The 24,100-nt window shown below is 50.7% G+C and overlaps 1 protein-coding gene across 2 annotated transcripts in view; it reads right to left on the bottom strand.

The window, feature by feature from the left end:
- Positions 1-5,755, bottom strand: part of NR3C1 (nuclear receptor subfamily 3 group C member 1) — a 59,518-nt gene extending 53,763 nt beyond the window's left edge. Inside the window, exons 1-2 of one of the 2 annotated variants that reach the window (XM_039559405.1) lie at positions 5,522-5,755; positions 2,401-3,589 (exon numbers count right to left, since the gene is read on the bottom strand). In XM_039559405.1, the coding sequence (XP_039415339.1) occupies positions 2,401-3,575 (1,175 nt within the window). In that variant the 5' untranslated portion in view covers positions 3,576-3,589; positions 5,522-5,755. Of the gene's footprint in view, positions 1-2,400; positions 3,590-4,350; positions 4,547-5,521 lie in introns of those variants that run through there. The other variant, XM_010399590.3, reaches the window with a different exon arrangement.
- Positions 5,756-24,100: the final 18,345 nt, after the last annotated feature.

Raw genomic sequence — 24,100 nt, 5'->3', positions numbered from 1 at the left:
TTCCTTTGTTTCTAAAACAAATGCCAATTTTGTTAAGTCTTCTGCAAGAAAAACAAACAAATCCACAATACATCACCTTAAACTAACCCAGTTTAGACCAAGTATTTCTGGCAATGTTCAGGAAGAAAAAAAAAAATCCTGCTTAAAACACAAGGTTCATTAAAATCTCAAACACTGTAAAAGGAAGATGGAATTGCCTGAATGTTATGGAATAAAAATAATAAAGCAAACCCAAACAATGCTGTTTTTAGAACTGGACTTTGTAGTTTAAGTATATAAAAATCCTTGGGAAGTAAGAACAGCTTCCACAAAGCTGTGAATAATGTATTTTTATGCAAAGCTCAACTAGGAGCCACCTCAAAATTCTTTACACATTCCATAAAGAAAAAAAAAATCCATTATGTTACAGCAAAAAGGAAGCAATAAAATGTAAGATGACCTTGCAGGACACAACAACATCAACGCTCGAGCCCCAGCGTGGATAACACTGGGCAGTGGAGAAGGCAGCTGGTGCTGGGATGCTCCGGGACATTCCCTGGGCTGTCCCGGGCACTGCCAGCCCTGCCTGCACTCCGTGCCCCAACGCCGTCCCCAGCCTGCTCCAGACAGCACCACAACATCTGCCCCTGCTCGCCCGTTCCCTCCAGGAGCAGCTCTGCCCACGGTCACCCCCCAGACGAGCTCTCCATCCCTCCGGATCACAGGCACAGGACACAACGTCGGTGCCTGGAACTCCCCGGAGCCGGGCAGACACCCCCGTGTTAACCCCGTGAGTGCGTGGGGCTCTGCCTACACAGCCCTGCACAACACCACCGCCACGGCAGCACCGCACCTCCCCAGGATTATCCTCAAAAGTGACACTTCCATTATGTCTGGGGAATCTGCTTATTAAAACTGCCCCTGAAACCTTCCTCCCCAACACAGAAACACTTCTTGCTTTGACACAGAGTTTATGATTATCTTAAAAGGTACAGTGAGAGCAGAGGAAATGAACTCCCTAAAAAATCCCCATGAAACAAACTGAACACAACAGGAATTGGACTAATTATGCAAAAGATTAGCACAAAGCATTTCTACTTTGTCAAAATAAATTGTAAGACACGCTCAATATTCATGTATCAAGGTGGAATCTTTCCAGAGATTTTGATTTTCTTTTCTGGATCTCTTACATTACAAATTGCTTTAAACACTTCAAAGAAAAAGAATCACATTCACAACAGAAATTAAAACCTATTAAAGAAATTGAGAATGAAAGCAAGCTAGAAGTTGTCTTCCTCAAACAAAGAAATCCTCACACAGTTCATTCCAACCATGGGAAAATGGAGCAAATATCATAGACGGAGAGCCCCAGGACCGGCAGGGAACACCCTGGGGATCAATTGTCAGCAGGGCAATAAAACCCAGAATATTAAACCAGATCCTTCATTAAAAGCCCACAAATACCGTGTTTCTGCATAGGGGCTTGCAGAGGCATTTTCTAACAGACTCCACAAAATCCCCCTCCTCCATGGAGGCCCCAAGCTGCTCGTGCAAGTAGTTGTTAAACACAGAACAGCTGAGGGAAACACAACTGGGTGTTCCGCTGGAACTGAACCATTCCCAGCCGAGCACAGCTGCCCCGGCCACGCTGCTCCTCCAGGAGCCTTTCCCTGGAATAGCTGCACCCCTGGATACTCATAGGAAACACCACTGCCAAGGCACTGCCATAGGTACGAACCAGCTCCCCAAACCCCCCTCCCAGCAGCCTTCCTGCCGTTCTGCTCAGGAGTTAAATTCCAGGTATGTTTAAATCTCTCTGCAAATATTCTTATCTCTTTAAACGCAGTTATTGAACAAGCTGCTGAGTATTTCCCACTCGGAACCTTCTTGTCCATGTAAGGTAAATGCGATACCGAGCACAGCAAAAACTCGAGTTCAGCTTAAATGTAATTCTAGAAATTTACCCAGCAACCAAGTTATTTTTGTGCATAACATTTAAGTAATGCTAGGAAGGAAAAAAAGCCCACAGTGATTGATCCTCTAACCCCTGGGAACGAAGGAGCTTTTGTATACACTTAAATACTTCCTTCCATACTGCCTGTTGTATGGATCCTGCTATCACATACTCGATTTTCCCTCTAGGCTGTATCTTGGAAGTTTTGTTTTTATTTATTTACTTTTTAAAGCATGCCAGCTCCCCTCCACTTTTCTTCCCTTTAATACCAGTAATTGCGTAGTTGCTTAAAGCTGCTCTTGTACTGTGGGATAAATATTCCCCAGTGATGTCTGATCAGCCACACATACCAAATGGAAAAGGAAAAAAAAAGGCAAAAAAAGACGAAGCAACATGCATACAGCATGCATGGAGTTGTGCTAAACACGCTTGTAGCATTTTAATAAAGAGCAACAAAAACTAATTACCTCGAATAGCCATTAGAGAAAGCAGGTCTGCCAGAGAGGTTGAGCGTTCCCAGTGGAGCCAACGCCTCGTCCCCCGATCCCTGGCACCTATTCCAATTTTCTGACCCGGCAGGAAGAGATGGAATGATATTAAAAATTGGTTTCTGATCCTGCTGCTGAGAGAGCGACGCAGTATTTAAATCATAGTGGTACACCTGTCCCCCAGAGGTGCTGACACCGTGGATGGAGATGGCCGAGACTTTCGTACCCAGCAGGTTCGACCTGGAAAAGTTGGCCTGGCAGTAAAGTGGGCCCATGCTTTCCTGCTTGATGCCGGGAGTACAGAGTTCAATGAAGTCTTCCTTTTCTGTTTTCACTTGAGGCATTGGCATTTTGGAACTGGGTAAAAGGTCACCACGGTCATTAATTTTAGGTTTAGTGTCAGATAAAAGAGGAGGCTTGCAGTCTTCGCCAAGACTTCCTTCCAGGAGAAAGGCGTCGTCTGCGGATATGGGGGACAGCAAGCCACCGTCATCGAGCAACGGGTCCAGCCGCCATGGGCTCCCGTTGGGCTCCTTCCCCGGCGAGACCGGCGGCAATTCTAAATCCTGGAGGATATCCAGGGTGCTTTGGTCTTCAGAGAACAACTTCAAGTTGCCACCATTCGAGCCCACCTGGCTTTGGACTGCAGCTCCCGACTCTGCAGGGACACTGCGCCCAGCCATGCCTGGGAAATCCGGCTCGAGGGGCACGTCAGAAGACGCGGTTCCCTTCGCGTCCTCGGCCAGGCTCGAGGACTTGTTCAAGCTCGCAATACTTTCCTCCAGGAGCCTGAAGTCCGTTTCTCCAGAAGAGATGCCGATTTGGCCCTGGTGCGAAAATCCAAGGTCGTTTCCCATCACTTTTGCGTCTGTTTCACCCATGTACAGTCCCATCGAGAGCGACACTGCCTTGGAAAGGTCTGGCTGAGGCACATTGTTTCCTAATCCTTTCGGAAAGTCAGCCAAAGCAGGTTGCTGACTGGAATCCGACTGAGAAGATGCAGGGAGAGGAGAAGTAGACACAGGGGCTTGGACAGTAGCTCCACCCCTGAAGGGTGGATGGAAGTCCATCACGATCCCTCCTTTGGTACTGATGAGCGCATTTTTCCTGGTTTCGTCTTGATCCGACGGGTTAAGCAATTCTTTGGAATCCATTACTTTACCATTAACTAGAAAAAGATCAGAAGCGGTCAAAGTCAGCACAGCAAGGACACGTTAATAACAGCGTTAAAATAAAGAGTCTAAATCCTTCGCCTGGCAAACCTGGCTCAGCTGCTCTAAGAGCAAAGGCACGGCACACCACGCTCTGGGCTGACACGTGCCACGTCTCTCAAACACACTGTGTTTGTTTTCAGGGGGTTTTAGTTTTTGTTTTCTGTCTAGTGAGGAGGAAGTGCGTATTTTAAAGCTTTGCTAAACGTGGATGAAGGGGTAACTCTGCCTGCACACAACTCGGAATCAAGCTACAGCACATGACATCTCTGCACGCACTCTCCAGCTTTGTCACCCGTCCCCGCAATGACGAATTGTAAGAATTGTTAAAGGACCTGGTTTACAAATTTTGCAAGGTAAATTTCCCCGGTATTTAACTACACTTTGAACAGGGGAAGAGCACATTTGCCACCTCTCCCAGTCAGCTCTCCCCTTCCAGAGCAGGTCCGGAGCTCCCAGGGCTGGCACCTCCGTGGTTTGTCATTCCCCAGGAGCCAGTCGACCTCCCCACCACAAAACACAGCGCCTGCCACTATTACACGGGTTCAGTCTTAAAATGAAACCCATCCATCTTGCAATAAACGCCGCACAATTCTTTAAATATACCTCAAATTTATAAATAAAAACTAGCTAAAAATAAAGCAGGATTTTTATTAGCGTCCAACACTCTACCCGCTCACGGCTGCTCTTCCAAACACACCCAACACTGAAAACAAACCTCGTAAGTTTGCGATGTTTGAATTTGCTACGTGTTTTTTTCAGCGGAGAGCATAAATATTTGGAGAAACACTGTACATTCTTCGACAAACTTCCGACACGGTGTCCGGCCTCCCCCGGCAGCGCCCAGCCCGCACTGCCGCAGTCCGGGCCGGCCGGGGGGCAATGTCCCGGCGCTCCCAGCCGGTCCCTTCCCCGCCGGGCACAGGGGCACCGCTCCCAGCCCCACGGCCCCGGTCGCACCGCGGCTCTGCCGCCGCTCTCGGCAGCCCCGGCCCCGCCGCTATTTCTGTGTGCAAAGTTAAGGCTGCGAGCGACAAAAAGGCCCCACGTGTAAAATCTTAAGGTGGCCCCGGCGAGCTCCGGCCTGGGGAGCTCGTCCCGGGCGGGAGCGGCTCAGCGCCAGGAGCCCCCGGCGCTCCTCGAGCGGCCCCTCCGCGGCCGAGCGGGGGTCCCGGGGGGTCCTGCCTGCGCTGCCCGAGGGAACGGAGCCCCAGGGCCGCGTCCAGGGACCCGCACACCCCGGGCAGCCCGGACCACGGCCCCGAACGGGAGCGGGGCACCCCCGAGCTGCTGCGCTGCTTAAGGTGGACACGCAACAGCGACCGGAAAAAATACAACTATCTACCTCCAGCGCTGTCTTTTTCCTTTTTAACGTGACGGGGAGGGAAAAGGTAGTTATTTCATTTGACAATTTCCCCAACGCCCAAAAAACCAAGGCAGCGAATCATCCAGCGTAGGAAACGTGTCAAAAATCAGCTGCAAGACTCTGCCGAAGGGCGGAAAACGCTACAAATACTTAAAACCGCCGGATTGCAATAAAATCGCCTTCGCAAAGTACAGTTTGCAGAGAAATGTGTCGGGACCTGTTGAGCCGTCTCCTGGCACACCCACTTCTGCAAAACCAGCCCCGCGCGGGGCTCGGCTGCGCTCCCCGCCCGCGCCCCCCGCTCCCCCGGGACACGGCCACCCGGGGGCCCGGGCCGGGGGTCGCCGCGGCCCCGCTGGGGCAGCCCCGCCGCCGCTCCCGTCCCGCCCCGGGCTCCTCCGGGGGCGGCTCGGCTCGGCTCCCCCCGCCCCGGGCATTCCTGCGGGCACCGCCGCCAGCCCACCCCCCCCGCCAAGTTCCCTGGGGGAAGCGCAGCCCCCCGCGGGACCCTCGCCGCCCTTACCTCGTCCGGGGGAGGGCGCTGGGGCTCCTTCAGCCGCCCACGGCCATCGCGCCCCGCGGCGGGGGCGGCAGCCGGCTGGGGGGGATCAACAGCCGCCCCTCCGGGGGCCGCGGCGGCGGCAGCACCGCTCCCCCCGCTGATGCTGCTCCGGCCGCTGCCGCTGCTCCTCCCGCGGACCCCAGACCCTGCCCCGTCCCTGCCCGCCACCGCGGCGCCCCCTCCGTTAATTAGCGCTAATTGCCGCCGCGGACCTCGCCCCCCCGCGCTCCCCGCCCCGTCCCTCCGCCGGGCAGCGCCGCGCTCGGCGGTTCTGCCCCCACCACAAAATGGAGGACGGCGGCGGCCGCCTCCTCCCCTTCCCCTCCCTCTCTCCCTCCCTCCCTCCGCCTCCCCGACGTGGAGAGGGAGTGGAGACAGCGGGCTCGGCGAGCGGTGGCTGCGGCCGCTGCTGCTCCGCGCCCCGGCTCGGCTCGGTTCTGCTGTGCCGTGGCCAGCCCGGCTCTGGCCCCGCCGCCGCCCGGCTCCGGGGGCAGCCCCAGCCGAGGGGGAACGGTGCGACCTGTTGGCCGAGACGGGAAAGTGCAGCCGGCCCCGAGCGGGCAGGGCCGGGCAAGGGGCGATGCTCCCGCTCGGCCCTGCGGGGCACGGCTGGAGCCCGTGTCCGGCTCTGGGCTCCGCTCTACACGAGACACAAGGAGCTACTGCAGAGGGTCCAGCGGAGGCCACGAAGATGTTGAGGGGTCTGGAGCATCTTTCTGATGGAGGAGATACTGTGGGAGCTGGGCTGGGTTAGTCCGGAGAAGTCTGAGAGGGGATCCCACCAATCCATACAAACATCTCCAGGGGCTGTCAGAGGACGGTGCGAGCTCTGTTCAGCGGTGCCAGTGACAGGACGAGGAGCAATAAACTCAAACACAAGGAGTTTCACCTCTACATGAGGAAGAACTTCCTTCCATGGAGGGTGGCAGAGACTGGAACAGCTGCCCAGGGAGGGCATGGAGTTTGCCTCTGGAGACATCCCAAACCCACCTGGACACGTTCCTGTGTCACCTGCTCCAGGTGACCCTGCCTTGGCAGGGGGTTGGATGAGATGATCAGATTTTACAGCACAATTATATGCCCTCTTTTTTTTTTTTTCTCCCGTTTTTTTTTTTTTTCCCCAAGTCATGTTTTTACAGGCCACATTGACTTTTGGAAACTGTTTTACTTTTAAAATGCAAAGCACATGCACACCATGTTAGCTTAACATTATTTTTCCCCCACAAGTTACGAAAAATGGTTCTAAAAATTGTAGCCCTTCCCCATTTTTGAAATATGTGTTCAAAGCAGCCTTCAAAACTCTCTTGTGGTGCGTTTTGAATGATGCAATGGATTTACAGCTCTCAGGAAATGCTTCTTCCCATGCGAGGCAACCGGAATAGCAGAAGTCAGAGTGTGAAACCTCTGTCACCAGTGCAGGGGTGTTGCAGAGATCCTGGCTGTTCAATAAAGGCAACGATGTCTCTGAAAGCATGAAATCCTAAAGTGTTCCTGGGACTACATCTGGAAAATTTACACTATTGCTCTGTGAATGTTCTGCTGCAGAAACTTTCTTGCATTTGGGAACCCCTCCTACCCCTGCAGTTTGGGGAACTCAAATATTAGGGTACATGTGGGAGAACATCAGCCTGTGGAGGAGAGCTGTAGCTCCTTCTGTAGTTTGGGGAAACTGGAATAACAAAGCTGTTTATTTCTAAGACATTTAGATGAGAACATCTGTTTATAAATACCCGTTCAGATGCTTAATTACAGCTGCTTTTGTGCAGTAATGGGTAGGACCCTCCTTCTCTAATGAATAATTCTGTATCTTAATATCATCTTTGATCCAAAAGGACCCAATTTTGGATTATTATAAAAAATGTCAGATGTTTTCTGCTTCTCTCTATAAAACTGGGAAAAGAATGTTACTGATTCTCACTTCTCCAGGTGCTCCTCAGCCAGGAGGAGCCCAGAGCGTCCCGTGGGGCAGTGACTGAGGGATGCTCCTGTGCCTGAGGCTCCCCTGGTGCTACACAAACCTTTCTCACACAGTTGTCCTCTGGGGCTGAACAACCCAACAAACCTCCCCTCACTCTCCTTCACACAGAAGTGTTCCCTAGGACACTCCTACACTGTAAAAATAAATGTAATGCACAACTTGATAAGCTGCGTGTTCTGGCTGTTTTACAACATTAACGTGTACCCATAACAAAACGAGCTATGTCATGATGGTCAGAGTTAAATGCAATGCATCTTTGCTAGTTCATAAAAATGCGTGACATAAGTTAGGCTTTAAAAAACCTGTGATTTTTTTTTCAAGTAAGTGCAGGTCTGGTGGGAGCCCAGCGCCCCAGGAACTCTGGGGAGCCACAGGGAGAGTAGTGCCAATTGTCATACTACAGATTTCCAAAATCTATAAATGGCTGCACATTCCTGTGCCACAATGTAATAATACTGCAGAGATAATGAGCCTTGATCTTAACAAACACTAAATATAGACATTAAAATATAGAAGTGGAGAATGTTATTAAATCATTAAAACATAATTATGGCTCTCATAGAGGAGATCGGGAAATTCATGGAAGCAGGAGCCACTTTGAGCTTTGTGCACAGCATTCCAAAGGTCAGAAAGAACATCTGAAGCACCGAAGGGAACTCCTGTGGCTGCCAGATGCCGACATAAATCTGCCTGGGGTCAGCACGGACAATGGGGGCACCTGGAGATAAGCAGATCCTGTCACATCTGACTGTGATGGGAGCGTGCAGAACGTGGGGCACAGGAAGCATCTCGGTGTGGAGTCACACGGGGAAAGATCAGAGCGTGCACTTACGGAATAAAGGCTGTCCACACATAGCTACTCATAAAGTCCTTAAGCCATCTTGGAAGCACTTCCAGAAGTAAGGGTTGTGTTGCCTTTTCCTGTGAAATGCCAGGTCTGTAGTTGTGCCACAGCCAGCTCACGTAAAGCAGAGTTTTGTAGGAAGAACTGCTCCTCCCTCTGCAATCCGCTGTCTCTCCCAAAAGGGCAGTGACATGCCCAGTGTCTGATGCTCTTCCCAAGGCCAAATCTTTTAAGATCTTGGTTGCCTTGTAAGGAGCTCAGTTTTGTTTCCTATCAGCTTGAGAGTAATTCTGTTTAATTCTTGAATATACATCAAAGTCCCTCAGCCAGTGCCTGCAGCCTGTCAATAGTTTTGCAGGGAAGCCAGAATGGGATAAGGATGTTCCCCAGCTGTGGCTCCCACAGCTCAGGAGCTGCTGCTTTACCAGCAGGACATCACAGCATCCTCCACGTGTTTGCCAGGGGAGGCTCCTGGGTCTGAGCTCACTCCAAGCATGCTTTTGCCATTAGCTGTGGTCAGACACAGACAGGGGCACAGAGGGGCTGTGCCATGCCCTCCCACCTCCTCCTCACATTAATAATTCCTGGTATTTTTTCTGTTTTTACCGTGTTTTTGCCTGTATTTCCCATGGCAGCCCTTGTCTGTTGTGGTCTATTTTGTGCTTTGATTTCCCACCAGGTCCTTCACTTCTACATGAACCCCTCGGGAGTTCCTCCACTGTGCTGTTCTCTGTCCTAGCTCCTTCCTCTGTACTTGTACTGATCTGCTTCATCTTGAATCCCTTTGTTCCTTCCCCCTAAAGGATCATGGAATGGCCTGGGTTGGAAGGGACCTTGAAGCTCATCCCATTCCTGTGGGATCTGTGGCAAAGGGCTGAAACTCTAAGGTGCTGGGACAGACAGAGAGTGAAGTGCAGTGGTCAGAAATGGACGGGGGAAGGGGAGAGGAATTAATTGGGTTAATTGATGAGGAGGAGGAGCACTTTGTGACAGCCATGGGTTGAAGTCGTGCCAGTACACAAACAGCTTTGTTGTTTTGAAGCTTTGCTGAAACATCTGGCAACAACATGCAAGGAAGAGGAAACTTTTGGTTTATGCATCAAGACCTCTCTATGAAAAAAAGAAAACTTGAGCTAATTACAGGATGCCTGCAAGAAGAGAACCACCTTTGATTGCAGCCGTATTTTTTCCTGCAGCACAATGCCTGCTGAAATCCAGTAGCCAGTGGCACACAGATTTTAGTGGAGTCTGGACTCTGTGGCATTGCCAATGCAGCCCCTTCATGGGCAGGAGGGTTGTAGGGGCTCCCTGTGTCACAGAGACCTGATGGCAGCCTGGGAGCTCCTGGGGTCATCTTGGCCCAGCTGTCCTTTGGGACAGGCAGAAGTTACCTGGACAGGGGAATCAGGGAAGGCCTGACCTGGCTCACCAGTTCCTGGGAGAGCTCCATGGATTGCCGTGTGTAAGGAGCCGGGCAAGGGGAAAGGATGGCGAACAGTGTTCGGAGTTCCTTTGTTTGTTTTGGAATGTTGTGGTGGTGCTGCTGCTGCAAAGGGAGACATTAACTCTCACTGCCAAGGCAGCTGTACCAGCGTGCTGGGAACCAGAGTGGGCACAGCTGTGTGCTCCCAGGGAATCTGCAATTGCATCCCCATGTGCCTCCAACATGGCAGATCCATTGCAGGAGCACCACACAGGAGGCTGACACCTATTTTGTTCTAAAGCAAGTCCTGCTTCCCCATGTTGGTGATTTCAAACCACATTCTATAAATCTAGGGCTTATCAGCAATAAAGCAGAGTTATGTGCAGCTGGGATCACTAATGAAACAAATTCAGCTGTGACACTGGGAGAGTTTTCAGCTCGGACTCAGGAGTAAAATATGTAAGTAAAGGTATGAACAAAACAAAATGTTACCACTAAAAGCATGTTTTATGAAATGCCACATACCTTTTAAAACATCTGCCTTTACAGCAACAGCTTTGGTACCTCTTCAATTGAAACCATAATTCCAAACTCTGCCATGTTTAGTGCCCTGGATGGATCCTAAATTTAGAGCCTGAGGCAATCCCAGGAGCCAAGGGGAAGAATTCTTGGACTTGCAGTATGAGCTCCATATGAAGAAAGAATTTTTAAACCTTTTCCTAAATATCCTATACCCAAAATGGGAGGATTCAAAGGGAGTTAGGTAAGGAGCTGGGACATAAAAATTAAAATGCTTTTTCTGGAGACAAGAAGAGAATACAGTAGGAATTAATTTGATGCAAGGTCTTGATCTTTTAATTTCTTAAGGAAAAAGTGCTTAATTGTCCTTATGCTTTGGGCTCCATCCTATTTACTCCCTGTGTTTTGTTGTACCAGTATTTACATGGATGTAACTTTTAAAGGATCGCAGTTTTAAACAGGCTTCTTCTGTGATTTAGTTGGGAGATCTAATAAAAAACCAGAAGACTTACCAAGGTATTTCCTCTGTGGGATTGTGCTTGGCATCAGACTGACATCACAGAAATTGGTGCTGAAAAGAGAAAACAAATAAAAAGAAAATCATATTGTCTCATCTTATTTAAAGATGAGTTTAGAGACAGCCTAAACAATCTGGTAACACAAAGCTCTCCAGAACAGGTGGTTATTGTGCCACCTGAGAGTTTCTGCATTGCCACGAGCATTGAAACCCAGACTTGTGAGTGGTTCTGAAACACTTCAGTGTAAATAAGCAGCAGCTCTGTCAGAAACAGCCTCACTTAAATATTTCAAAGAGCAGGGCCTCTCCCACTTTTTGTTCAGAAATAGCCTGGACCCAGCCCCCTGTAGCTCCTGTTTTCCCCTGCAGCTCCTGTTTTCCCCTGCAGCCTGTGCCCAGGCGGGATGGCCCTGCTGGGGCTGGCTCCAGGGTCCCCGCAGGGTGTGGGAGCAGTGGCACGGACGTGTCCCATGTCACAGCACGTGTCACAGAGCCCCCAGAGGCAGGTGCACAGCGACAGGAACCTCGTCCCTGTCCCAGCACCAAGGCATCAAGTAGGAATGTGTGCTCTCCAAAGCTGTTGTTTTGCCTTAATCCTATTTCTTGATCTTTCTACACCTTTTAATTTAGGATATACTTGCTGAGAGGGTTGACCAGAAGCACACACAATACATGAGACATGGTCACACAAAGCTCTTCCCTCTCCCTTCCCTCATCATTCTGAACATTCCAGTTGATTTTTCTGACAGCCAGCAGGGAGTTTGTTTCAGTAGAACTCCATATGTCCAGTGGTAATACCTAATTTACAGCTTGTCGTGGCACACATTCATACGTTTTTCTTGCTTTTCCTTGTGTGCATTATTATCTTCTGGCAGTAAATCCAGCCTCGCATTCGGTCACCTGCTCACTCCCAGGTCAGACACTGGTCAGGTACTTCTGCAGCTCTTTACAGTCAGATTTTGGGTTTATTGCTTTGAATAATTTATTTTCAGCAGCCGACTTTGTCACTTCCTGCCACCTCCTCTCCTTTTCCAAGTCATTTATGAGTATTTGGAATGGCAGAGATCTCTGTGGGACTCCACTTAGCTGTGAAATGATCTATTTCTTGCTACCTTTTGCTTCCACATTTTAACCACTTTTTGACCCTTTAAAGGATCCTCTCACTTTCTCTGGCAGCTCAATTTGTCTGACATGAAAGCTGTCTTGAAGGGACAAGAAAGCAGAGAACAAGCCTGACCTTTCATTAAAACCCCAGCAAAGACAGATGACGGACCCAGTTCTGCTGCGGGTGTCAGTACAAGAAAATCACAGACTCCTGCAGAGAAGAACAGGAGCCTGACTCACCCTGCAGACAGTGGCAGAACCCTCAGCTGCAGCAGTGAGGAGGAATCGGGGCTTTTCCCCAAGCACAAACTCACTTGCAGGATTCAAACTCCTCAGTTTACAAACTTCTCCCCAGGAGAACATGAGCGAGGTTAATTGGCTTAGAGCCACTAATGAAGCTGCAGGTTTGGACTCTCCTGTATCAATGCAAAACTTCCTAAAAAACAAAATGTTTCTCCTGTGAAACAAGTCTTCTCTGGTTTTTCAGGTATGGTGTGGAACTCCTCGTTAATTTGCAGGTAGGAGCCAACCACACCTCTGCTGCCACAGCTGAAGGGGCTACGTGATGGCAGAAGTCCTGCAGGTGTGATGATTTATAGGACTTAGCAGAGATGAAGAGAACTCGAGGCTCAGCACTCACTAGGAATTACTACAAAAGTTTCTCACGTCTCTCAGGAGCTGCAGCTCCCTGGCTGCTGTGAGCAGTCAAATGTTGAGCCTTGCTGCATCATTTGTCTGCAAGAGAGGGTCTGACATCACCTGGGGGTTTGTGGTGGGTTAGCATCCCTGCCATGGACCTGCAACCTCGGGCACAGCCTCCTCAGGGTGTTCCGAGTGCTCACAGTGTGCATTTCTTTTTGGGAAGGCTGAAGGAAATGTTTGGAGAATTAGAGAATCCCAGACTGGGATTCCCAGGTTTGGGCTGGGAGGGCCAGTATAGATGATTTTGATCCAACTCTGCACCTTAAATGAGCAGTGTAAGAGGATGCTCCCAATGAACGGATGGGACTGAGAAACATTTACTAATAGAACAATAAATACTAATTTAGAATAACTCATCATCGGAGAGGAAGGAAAAAACGGATTATGAACAGTAACTTTTATACAGACTACAGGAGTCCTCGGAGGTTGTTATAGTGCCCCAAAAGGCTCTTTTGTGCTTACACGAAAGGTCAGTGTTTGACTTCTTCCATTACTTCTTAACAAGGAACAGGACCTGAAACAACTGCAAAAGGCAAATAAAAGCTTTACAGCGTGGTCTCCTTGCCAAAACTCTGCTATTCCTATAGCCCCCGAAGGGCTGAGATAGAGGCAGGAGAACGGGAGGCCGGATGAGAGCCAATTCCATCGCTGCTCCCGGAGCTGGGGGGGCTCGGGGGCTGCGGGCTCCTCCGGGCCAGCCCCTCCTAAAGTGCTGCATCAGCTCACACGGGGCTTTGGAGCTGCTTTATTGAGGGATTTCTGCAAATCGAAACTGCCTGACAGCATCCGCTCTCCTCAGCAGAGCGAAAGTGAAACTCCACAGGTTATTTTTGTCCGTCCGCTGAGCCCCGGGCACGGGGAGCGCCCGGCCCGGCTCTGACCCGGCTCCGGCCCGGCTCCGGCCCGGCCCTCCCGGGGCTGCCGGGCTCGCCCAAGCCTCTCCCCGAGGGACTGGTGGCTGTTTTTATTGAGAGAGCTCTCTAAATAACTGACAGAGAAAACAGGAAACCTCCGCTCTGCAGAGGGGATGCGCGGCCCCCGTGCCTGCTCCTTCTGGACCGTGTCCTGCTGCTCTGCTGAGCCGGAGGCCGTGGAAAATGATGGGGACACTCAGGAGGAGGTGAAGGAAATGCTTTAAATTGCCTTATCTTCCTGCCTGTATTGCCACTGCCAGGCAGGATGTTCCCTCAAAATTAGAATCCCAGAATCCCAGGATGGTTTGGGTTGGAAGGGACCTTAAAGCCCACCCAGTGCCACCCCTGCCATGGGCAGGGACACCTTCCACTGTCCCGGGCTGCTCCAAGCCCTGTCCAACCCAGCCTTGGGCACTGCCAGGGATCCAGGGGTATCCATTCGTGGCACTCACCCAGGCCAGTCCTCAAGAGTTCACATTTGACACAACATTCCCAGTAAGTTATAGAGAAAAATCCTCATTAGAGCTGAGCGGGGAGGAAGGGCTGGAGCAGACACAGGCCTGGGCAGGGACAGGGACACATTAACTGGAAGAGCAAAGTGCTGTCTGTGTCTCCCCAGTGCACCACACACTCTTGGCATTTGGGAAACAGCTCATAACAATGGTCAGGAGAACAGTAACATGGATCAATGTACAAATTCAATTAGGAAGAGAAAATGAAAATATTATGTGTATTGCTAAGCTAACCTGATATTTTAGCCTTGAGTTTAGAATTTGTTTGGTTTAGAGGAGAAGTTCTAATCAGATTAAAAGGAGGTTTCAAAAAAATTACTAACAGATGTGAATGAAATAGATAATGATTTTCATTCCTGATTATGTGACCAAGGTTATAGATGGGAGGAGGGAGTTTAATGGAAATAATGTGGCTATTATGTGTGCTTAAGTGTGCTTATGCTTTTCTGATAAAGATTAACTCTTTGCAGTCTCTCATTTAGCAAGTGCCCAGTGATCCATTCCTGACTGACCTGAACCCAGGTATAAAAATTGACAACCTCAGTTTCCGCCTGCTTTCCTCAGATTGTAATCAGTGTCTGGATGATGTGATCCTTTCTGTGGAAGGCCAGAATACCGTACTAGAGGGAAGCAGAATCAGGGTTATCCTTCACTCTGAGAGGATGCTACATCTCCAGCCCAGTCCATGAGGTTTCCAGCTCACACGCTCAGGGCACACACGGCCCCAGGACCTGCTCTCCACAGCCAAAGCTTTCCTGATGGACTTAAACTGTTGGGCCCAGAACAGAAAAATTAAAGAAATCACCTGTAGGAGCAGGGACAGCCAAGTGCTCAAAGCCCTGAGGGAATCTGGGAGCTGTCACTTCAGGGGGAACTGAACTTCTGGAACTGTTTCATTCTGCAATGGAAGAGGAGAATCTGTGGCTTGTTGCATTTTCCTGATAAGCACGACTCATGGAGGGACCAGTTGGACTCACTGGTGAGACACCATCACTCCTCCTGTCATTCCTCCCACATCCAAAAGGAGAAAAAAGTGATGGTAAAACCTCTCCATCAGCCCCTGAAATGGCTGAGGAGCCGTGGTGGAGGAGAGTGGTGAGTGCTGAGGGTGAGAGCATCACTGTGAAGCATCCACGGACACCCCAGCCAGCAGTTCCAGGTTATTGTGTCCCAAATAATCACCTGGGAGCAGCACTGCTGCTGCTCAGCCTTGCTTGGAAAAGCCTCCATGAAACCAGAGGGTGGGTCCGTGTGTCCCCGTGGCTCCGTGCCAAGGAACACAGCCCTGCATTTGAGGGGACAGGTCCGACCCCTGCACCGTTGGATCAGTTCCTGGGATTTTACACACACTGCACTTCTCAGGTGTTCTGTGATTTTTGAAATTTCTCGGTTTCAAGGAGGGATTTTGGTAAATGAGTCAAATCTTCTCCTTAGAACCTGTTCAAGCTAATAGCCTGAGGGGTAAGTGATTTCAGCCCTCCCTTCCCCTCCCATGTCACATTGACTTGGTTGTGTTTAGCATCTTCAAGCTTTGAGTGAAGAGAGAACAGAGACAAATATGTTGTTTGTTTTCCCAGTGCCAGATGGATGGATTCAATTTTCAGACTACTTAAACTGCCAACACTGCAAAATTGTAAAGAAAAAAACCCCAAAATCATTTGTTTTAAAGATCTGTCGTGGTTTCTATAAACTGCACAGAAATTTTTTTGGCATTTATAACAGAATTGATGCCACATGCACATTCTATCACTCACATACTTCAGTGAGAAGTTTAGGTAAGGTAAAAATGAGTCAATGTAGTGCTTCTTTTTTTCCTACTACCTTCATTTAACCACAGAGCTGCAGGTAAAACTCCTCCCACCCTGCCTTGGGTGTGAGTAGCACACCTGGGTTGTCCACAAACCCATCTGTCAGGGACGTTGTCCTGTCCCCTGGGTTTACCCAGGAGCTGGTGGCCCTGGTGGCTGGAACCCCCTGCCCAGCCTGCTGATACACTGGAAGTCCTCAGGAAGCAGAAAACCTTCTTGGAAGACTTATTTCCAAATGTGTATTATTCCCAAACAGGCTCTGTAGCCTGAAGAGCATTTGGAGAAGGAGTTCTCACTAACAGTCTACTAAAGTCTTGTGTGAATCACTAAACTATCACAACAATCTGGAATAATTGGCAGTTTTCCACTCAAAACCCCTATTTTATTCTGCTTCTGTCTGCTGGGTCTGAAAAGAGCTGTTTTTGTACAACATCCAGAATTCCAGGAAAACCTGCCGTTCCCATTACACAGCCACTTCTCCGCTTCCAGAAACAATCTGCCACTACCAAGAGTCTTTCCAATAATTCTGCTGGGTTGACATTTTGCCTGTTAACTGGGGAATGTTTGTACCAGCTGAGGCATTCCCAGTTCCCACCTGACGAGCTCCTGAATGGGGTCAGACTCCTCCTCTGACCAGGCAGACCTCGCCCGGCCCCTGCCCACACCCCCCATCCCTTGGTCCCTGTCCCGGCTGTGGGCAGCACTCTGCACTTCCACACAGGGGATGGGTAAAGCTGGGAATCCCGCAGCTGGATCCTGCAGGATCCCGGTGCAAAGGGAAACCAGGGACACCCAGCAGCCCCAGGATGGACGGGACAGCCAGAATTCAAGGCTGCAGAGCTCTGAGCTCAGGGGTGAACAGCGGCGCCTTCTCCCGCTGTGCAGCACCTGCAATCACGGAGTCGTGGAATATCCTGAGCTGGAAGGGCCCCAAACGACCCTCGAAGTCCAGCTCCTTGCCCTGCACAGGAACACCCCAAAATCCCACCGCGTGCCTTCTTGGCAGGCGGAGAACTCACGGAGCAGAGCAAAGAGTTAACAGGGGAGGGCAGGGGAAGGGGATGGGAGGAGCAGGGCTGCGCTCTGCATGCGCGGCGTTTAAACAGCTGCCGAGGGCTCTGAGGGCTATTAACTTAATTGCCTGAGTGACCTTTGGGAAAATGTGTAAACTGCTTAGGGAAGGAGGACGGGGAAGGCCGCGGCACACTCAGACCTTTGCACCCTCGGGTGGCCGCAGGTACCCAGCACCTTCCTGGAGGGGCCAGACCCCACCGGGGCCTCCCCACCCCGCAGGCATCCTGCCTCTCCTTCAGGCAGTTCCTATTTCCCCCCAGTTAGGTACAAAAAATGTCCCTGAAAGGGGCTGGTCACAAGGGTATGCATCCCCACCCGAAATGTTGGGGTTTAGAAGAAGTAAAAAATTTCCACAAAATAAATTAAAAAAAAAAAATTAAAAAAAAAAAAAAAAGTATTTTCTTGGCGTGTTTTATTCATCAAAGCTCTCCTCACTTTCCAGTTATAGACTGAAAAATCTACTGATTTAAGGCCTGATCCTGTTTTATCTCCTTGTGGAGGCAGGTCTCAGGTTCCTCTGCTGGTAAGACAATCATGGAATCATTTTCCTCCCCTCAGTGACTTGGGACTTTGCTAACCCAGAGTCACACAGCAACAGTCACAGCCTGGTGGCAGAATCAGAAATTCACTTCCATTTACAGAGCGCATTGAAAATGTAACATTTCCTGTGACTGGACCATTTGAACGAAACAAACCCCAACATTTTAGATAAAACGATGAGGATTCTCTCCACCAGGTGCCCCAGGGTTCCAAGGGTTAACCAATTTTCAGCAGCTCTGCAGGGGCTCAGCCCAGGGAGGGCAAATTGCTGCAAACCAGCGCTGTGCTGCGGAGGTGGAGTTCTCTGAGCAGGTTTCTGTGTAGATAATCAGAGAGCAGGGCCAAGCGCAAAGCGCGGCTGCTCGCACCCGGAGCGGGGACCGCTCCTCCCTGGGACAGCAGCGCTCAGCGCCGAGCGCCTGTCGGGGCTGCCGCTCCGTGTGTGCTGGCGAGCTGCAGGAGCAGCTTCCTGGGCTTCCTGGGCTCTTTTGTGCAGTAATTGAACATTTCTAAACCTGCAAGGCAAAGGGAGCACAACTGGATTTAAATGGCTTTATTTGAATTTAACAATCTATTATTTTTCTAAATCAGAAAAGCTCTGGCCACACATTGGGAGCGAGGGGTTACTACAGCCTTGAGCAGCAGTAACTGTGACTCAGACTTATGTGGTTTATTCACTTATTTTCTCTGATTACAGCAAAAAATGCAGATTTGCCATGGCAATCTCTTCATCACATGTCAGGACACCCATTCAAACATAAAGGGCTTCTCTTCCAGAGACCCTCTGAGGTCACTGCTGCTCTGTGATCTTTGGGGACAGAATGCACACAATTCACTGAGAGGGGCTTTTGATGTATTTTAAGAGCAAGATGGTCTCTGGCTGCAGAAGTAATCTACTGGCAGTCTTCCTTTGGTAGATTGTTTTTCTTCTTTTTTTTTTTTTCTTTTTTCCTCTAAGAACTCTAAGAGTAGGAGAATATTTTTAAAGGCTCTTGCTTGGGTCAAATAGATATGAAATTATATGAATTTCCAAGGGTTTAGGGAGATATTAATTAGTGCTGGGTAAAATCTAAAAAAGAAATAAAGATTAGGTAATTTAAACTAGTACCTGCACAACCTTAATATTTGATAGAATCTGGATATTTGATCTAGGTGTCAGCTCTGTTTTTCCTTTAAGGAGCTACAATAATTGAAATTCCTCTTTGCAAAACCAGGATGTTGTCAGTAAATCACCCGTGATGGGGAGCCTGAGCCTGGCCTGGTGCACGGCTCCCACTCCTGCAGAGATCTTTTCCAAGAAATGGAGTTGGGATGAATCCCAGTGATGGTCTGGCAATGGGCGAGAGCCCAGCACGGTGAACGAGAAGAGACAGAACTGCAACTGAAACATCTCATCCACGGGGCACGTTTAATTGCTGTGCAATTAGTTCTGGAAAGCAGACAGCCCGAGGGACAGCAGCACAATGAAGCTTCCCCTCACCTGAGGAAGGGGTGCTCCCTGATGGGGCATTGGGGTGCTAGGAGCAATCCTAACAGCTTGGTATCCGCAATTTTCCAGGTCCTAGATTTCAGTTTACAATAAAACACAGGCCTGAAACTCTCAATCCTCCTCTGTGCCCAGTGTCCAGCACAGGAGGGGCCCCATCTGTACCCTGGGTTTTGGGGACTGCCCCGACCCATTTACTGTGAGAAGGTAACACAGCAAAGTCTGAGGCCACAAACGCCTGAGGAACCTGCCTGGCACTGGGACATTTGCTTTGTCTTTGCAATAATTCCCATTCTAATCTCCCCAAGACAAAAGCCTGAGAAAACAGCCCTCGACACCCACGGAATTCTGCAGAAGTTAAAGCACTTTGTAGATAAAGCATGAACAAGAGCGTGATGAAAGGCCTAACGAGTTAAAAGCAAGATGGTTTTGCTCAACAAGATTATGCATTTAGTAAGAAACTTCTGAAGAAGCTGCTCTTTTCATCTTTAGGGAAAAAAGAGCCTGCGTGTCGGGGTGATGGAGCCGTGCAGGCAGCTCAGCACCGGGACCTGCCTGCAGCACGAGGGGAGGCAGGAGCACACCCTGGGATGCTCTGGGCTGGAAACAGCCTTGCTGGGCAGTGAGAAGACTAAACGTGGTGGGGACAGGTGTCAGTGCTCAGGAGGCAGCTTCAGGATGGAAGTGACAGCAGCTGGGACATCAGCACAGCAGTGGCATCACAGTGAGAGCTTCAGTGCTCAGGTGCTTGGGGTACAGGGCTTTGCCAGACCAAACTGCAATGAGAACCTTGCCTGGATGGAAAATGGGGCATTAAATCAGTGTTTGGGGTTCCAGATGACATGTAAACCGGAACAGAGGAGAATTAACTCTTTGCCCATGTATATGTCCACCCCTGGGAGAAAGTTGCTGTTGGGAGAGGGGCTCGACTGCACAGCCCTGGGCATCCATGGGAGAGGCAGTGCCCTGGCTCTGAGGGATGCTCTCCCAGCAGAAGATCACTGCTCTTTTGGGGGAGGCTGTGAACCCCACTCCATAAATATTCCCTTGGGCACGTCTAGAAACCACTGAAAAAAGTCAAAAACTCGGAAGTCCATCCATAGGGGTTAAGCCAAGGAAGTTGTCCACAGCTGCCAGGTGGCTTTGCTTGCAGCACCACCTGAGGTAAGCTGGAGCCCCCGGGGAGGAGCCTCAGCACTCCTCAATTCCCACGGGGGCAGTTGTGTCCAGCTGCTGCCCAGCCCTCAGTGCCCAGCGTTCCCCAGGGTCTGCCAGGGATTCCCACCCCGAGGGTGGGCTGGGAGCTGCAGGAGAGCAGCGTCTGCAAAGAGACACCACCTGCCCCCGTGTAGCCCTGGGCAAGAGGAGCCTCCGTGGGCTCAGAGCAGCAGCACCACCCCAGGGTTCCTCATGAGCTCTTGGAGACCTCGCTCCACTTTTTAATATTCACAGCATTCTGTGCTTCCTTCCATCCCCGTGGTCTCCTTCAGCTGCTACAGCTGAATCTGTTTCGTGTTTTGTTTCTTTTGCACTTACAGATTAGCTTGTAATTATGAAATTGCACTTACAGGAATCAGGATACTGGTCCAGAACGTGTCTTTAGTATTTCTGTGCATTGTCTCAGAGAAAACAGCTTTTAAACCTTGAGCATCTATAATTTGTCTTTAGAAAACAAACCCAAGTGTTTTTAAATAACATCTGCCACTGGCCCTAGACTAACAGCAATTCTTGGATATTGAAAAAGATATTTTAAAATGAAACCTGACTCCATGTTGCAAACTTAGTGCTCGGTTCAGAGTAATTTTGATGTTTTAACAAAATCAGTGCTGGAGGCCACTCACCAATCCTCACTTTGTTGCCTGAGCCTGCACAAATACGTGGTTTCATTTTCCTTTTTGCAATCCTACTTTAGAAAAAAAAACAACCAAAAAATAAACCCCCAAAACCCCTAGAGAGCAGAGAACAGAAACCAAAGGGCTGAGACAGGGAGAACTGGGGGGGAAGGACATCCTGGGGTCCCCTCAGCCCCAGCCAGAGCCACACACAGGAGCTGTCACTGCCCAGGGACCAGGTCCTGCCTCTGCCCGGGGTGGGGGCACCACAGGAACGATGCTCTCCGCATTTCCTGCTGCCTCTCACACATGATGGTGACAAAAATACCTCACAAATAACCTGGAGAACATTTTGTGCATCAGCCTTGGAACAGAAAAATACAAACGAAAGGGTATGATTTTTTTTTTTCTTCTCTCTGAAGTTGCCGAGAACAACTGACTGCAGACAGGCTGGTGGCTCCTTGTGCTGGTCCTCCCAACACTGGGCATCCTGAGGGGGAGCGTCTGTGGGATGCCATCCCTGTCCCGATGCCATCCCTGTCCCGATGCCATCCCTCCCCTGTCGCAGAGGTTGGTGCCTCCAGGGCAGATACAGCCAGGTGTGGCCCTGGCTGCCCCTTGCCCTGCCCAGGCTCCAGCCCTGGGCTGTGTGAGCTCAGTGTTGGACCCTGCTCTCCCCCAGGCCGGCAGAACTCCCCGGGTCAGCTTCTGGTGCCTCAGCAGTTGGCACAGGTCTGGAAGGAATGGTACAACCCCCATCCCCGGGTCTGTGCATGTCCCCAGCACCTCTGGGGCTCAGCCCCAGGCTCAGCCAGGCCCCGAGCCAAGCCTGGGCTGCTCTGTGCCAGCCCTGGATGTTCGTGTACACAGGAGCAGTGGCTCCACAGCACTGAGAGGCTCTAGTGGGGATGGCCCCGAGCCCAGCTGGGGAGCCCTGGCTCCCTCCCTGTGCCAAGAGCACTCACCAGCTCTGTCCCTCTGCTGAGCTGTGCCCAGGGCAGCTCAGGGGGTGACAGCAGAGCCCCAGGACCCCACAGCCCATCCTGCCCTCAGGTCTCCCCGCCGGTACCGCTCCCAGCAACGCTCTGCAGAGGGTGACAGCGTCCTTCCATGACATAAATCCACCCCGGGTCCTTCCTGCTCTAAATAAAGATTATTTCATGAGATCCCCCATGGCCTGACCCCGCTGCAGCGCCAGAACATGGAGCTGCCACCCCCTGGCAGTGCCGGCTGCAGGGACACCCCTGTCCCTGGGTGGGGGTGACAGGGACAGCACAGGCAATGTGGTGTTGACCATTTAAAGTGTATTTTAACGTTTGTTTCTGGAATAATTAATCTCTGGAGCATTAGGAAGTCGCTGAATGGGACTGTGCTAGGGAGAAATAATTGCCTTGCCATCAAAGCGAATGCAGATGTATGATTAACACAGTATTTATATAATTTCTGGTATCATATAAATAGAGTCGCTGTGCAGAGATGGAGCCTGTGAATCACTCATTTGCTTTATGAGACTGAATAAGCTTTGACTCCATCAGTGTTATGAGCTCTGAAGAAACAAGTCTGATGCTAGGATGAACTGGTTACCACAGATCCTTTTATTGGAATTATTCTTTCCAAGTTATCTCTAAAGCAAAATACATTATTTCAAATTATATCCAAAAAGAAATACTTTCAGGTTAAACATAACACAACAGATGTTTCCAACCACAGCCATGTCTTACATTCCTTACGAAGGCTTTACCTGTGCCTGAGGTGAGTGGAACTCTGGATTAGGTGGAATTAATCATTAAACAAAAATATCATTTCTAAAGTGTCCCACCATGGCTTTTCAGGAAGGTGCATCCCTAGAGGAATGCTGTTTCCAGGTGCCAGCACAGCTCACACTTCCCCTGAGCTGGGAGAAGCAGCCAAAAAAAGGCCACGGAAAAAAACCCCAAAACAAAACAAATCTGTGCACACTGGTCTAGATCTGTATTTGTTTTTTGGCTGTGTGAATAACCACACTTGGATGTGAGTGCAAACAACCCTCCCGTGGCGTTACCTGCTGTACATTCCCAGAGGGAAAGCCCTTGGAAGGGTCAGAGCCCCGAAACACTCCTGGTTTCCTCCCCAGCACAAAGGTGGTGGCTGAAGCCCGGACACCCCGAGCTGGGTTTGTTTCCAGTCCCCTAAACCCGAGAGGCCAATGGCTGAGGTATTCCCGGAGGAGCTGCACCCTCTGGGCCGGGGAATTTGCTCTCTGTACCTGCATCCAAGAGGATTCTGCAGCCAGGAGACACAGGAAAAACTGGCACAAGCCAAGGATGGAGGTAAAACCTGAGAGCAGCGGAGCCCTAGAGATGTCACTGAGCCACGGTCACCTGAGCCCAGCCACGAGCGGGAGCTGCCCTTGGCTGGATGGGCTGGAATCCTCACTTTGTGCCCGAGGGGTTATCCCACATCCCACCCAGGACGTGCTCAGGTGGGATCCCCACCGGGAACCTGTCCCAGCTGCTCCCCGAGCCTCTGAGGATCATGCTGTATTTTGGGGAAAGAAATGAAGAAATCCCCTTGGATGCGAGGGTGAGCTCTGAGCTCGCTCCCGGCGCTCCCTGGGCCCTCTCCCGCCCCGGGGCACAGAAAGCTCCGTTGTGTTTCTCTCCCAACATCCTTCCACGGAGCAGGAAGGATCCCAGCCCTAAAGCCCAGCCCTGGCCCATCCGCAGCCGCTGCCCTGTCCGGGCTGAGGAGCTCCCCGAGGTCACCGCGGGGCTCGGGTCCGCTGCAGCCCTTTGCTGGCAGCTCGGGGGGAGAACAGGAGCGCTCAAACGGGAACTTTCATCATCGCAGGAAGCCCGGCTGCAATCCGAGCACACTCGTGGTTCTGCCTCCAGCACTTCTGCGGTTTAGCTACAAATTTTGTGACACCTGCACAGGGTCCCCGAGGCCGCGGGGAGCCCGGAGCGCGGCTCCAGCCGCGACAGCCCCCGGGCACAGCGCTGGACATTCCCCGGCTGCGCTGCCGCTGGCAGCAAAATCCGCTGCACCGATGGGCACTGCCCAGAGCTGCTCCAGCACTGCCCAGAGCTGCTCCAGCACTGCCCAGAGCTGCCGCTCACACTCCAGGGGGACGAGGGGCCAGAGCCCTCATGGGGCTGTGCTCAGGTCCCTGCCCATCACAGCCCTGTGCAGGCAAAGCCCTTGGCGTATTTTTAAATCCCAAGATATTGTTAAATGATTTCCTTAATTAGGGCTTGGAATTTTTTGAATTTATTTCTGGCTGCCTGGGATTCTTTTTCATTAAAAAA

The sequence above is a fragment of the Corvus cornix genome, chromosome 13, assembly GCF_000738735.6.
Source record: "Corvus cornix cornix isolate S_Up_H32 chromosome 13, ASM73873v5, whole genome shotgun sequence".
Classification (NCBI taxonomy): Eukaryota; Metazoa; Chordata; class Aves; order Passeriformes; family Corvidae; genus Corvus; species Corvus cornix.
The sequence above is the reverse complement of the archived record's forward strand: the minus strand, read 5'-3'. Positions and strand labels throughout refer to the sequence as shown.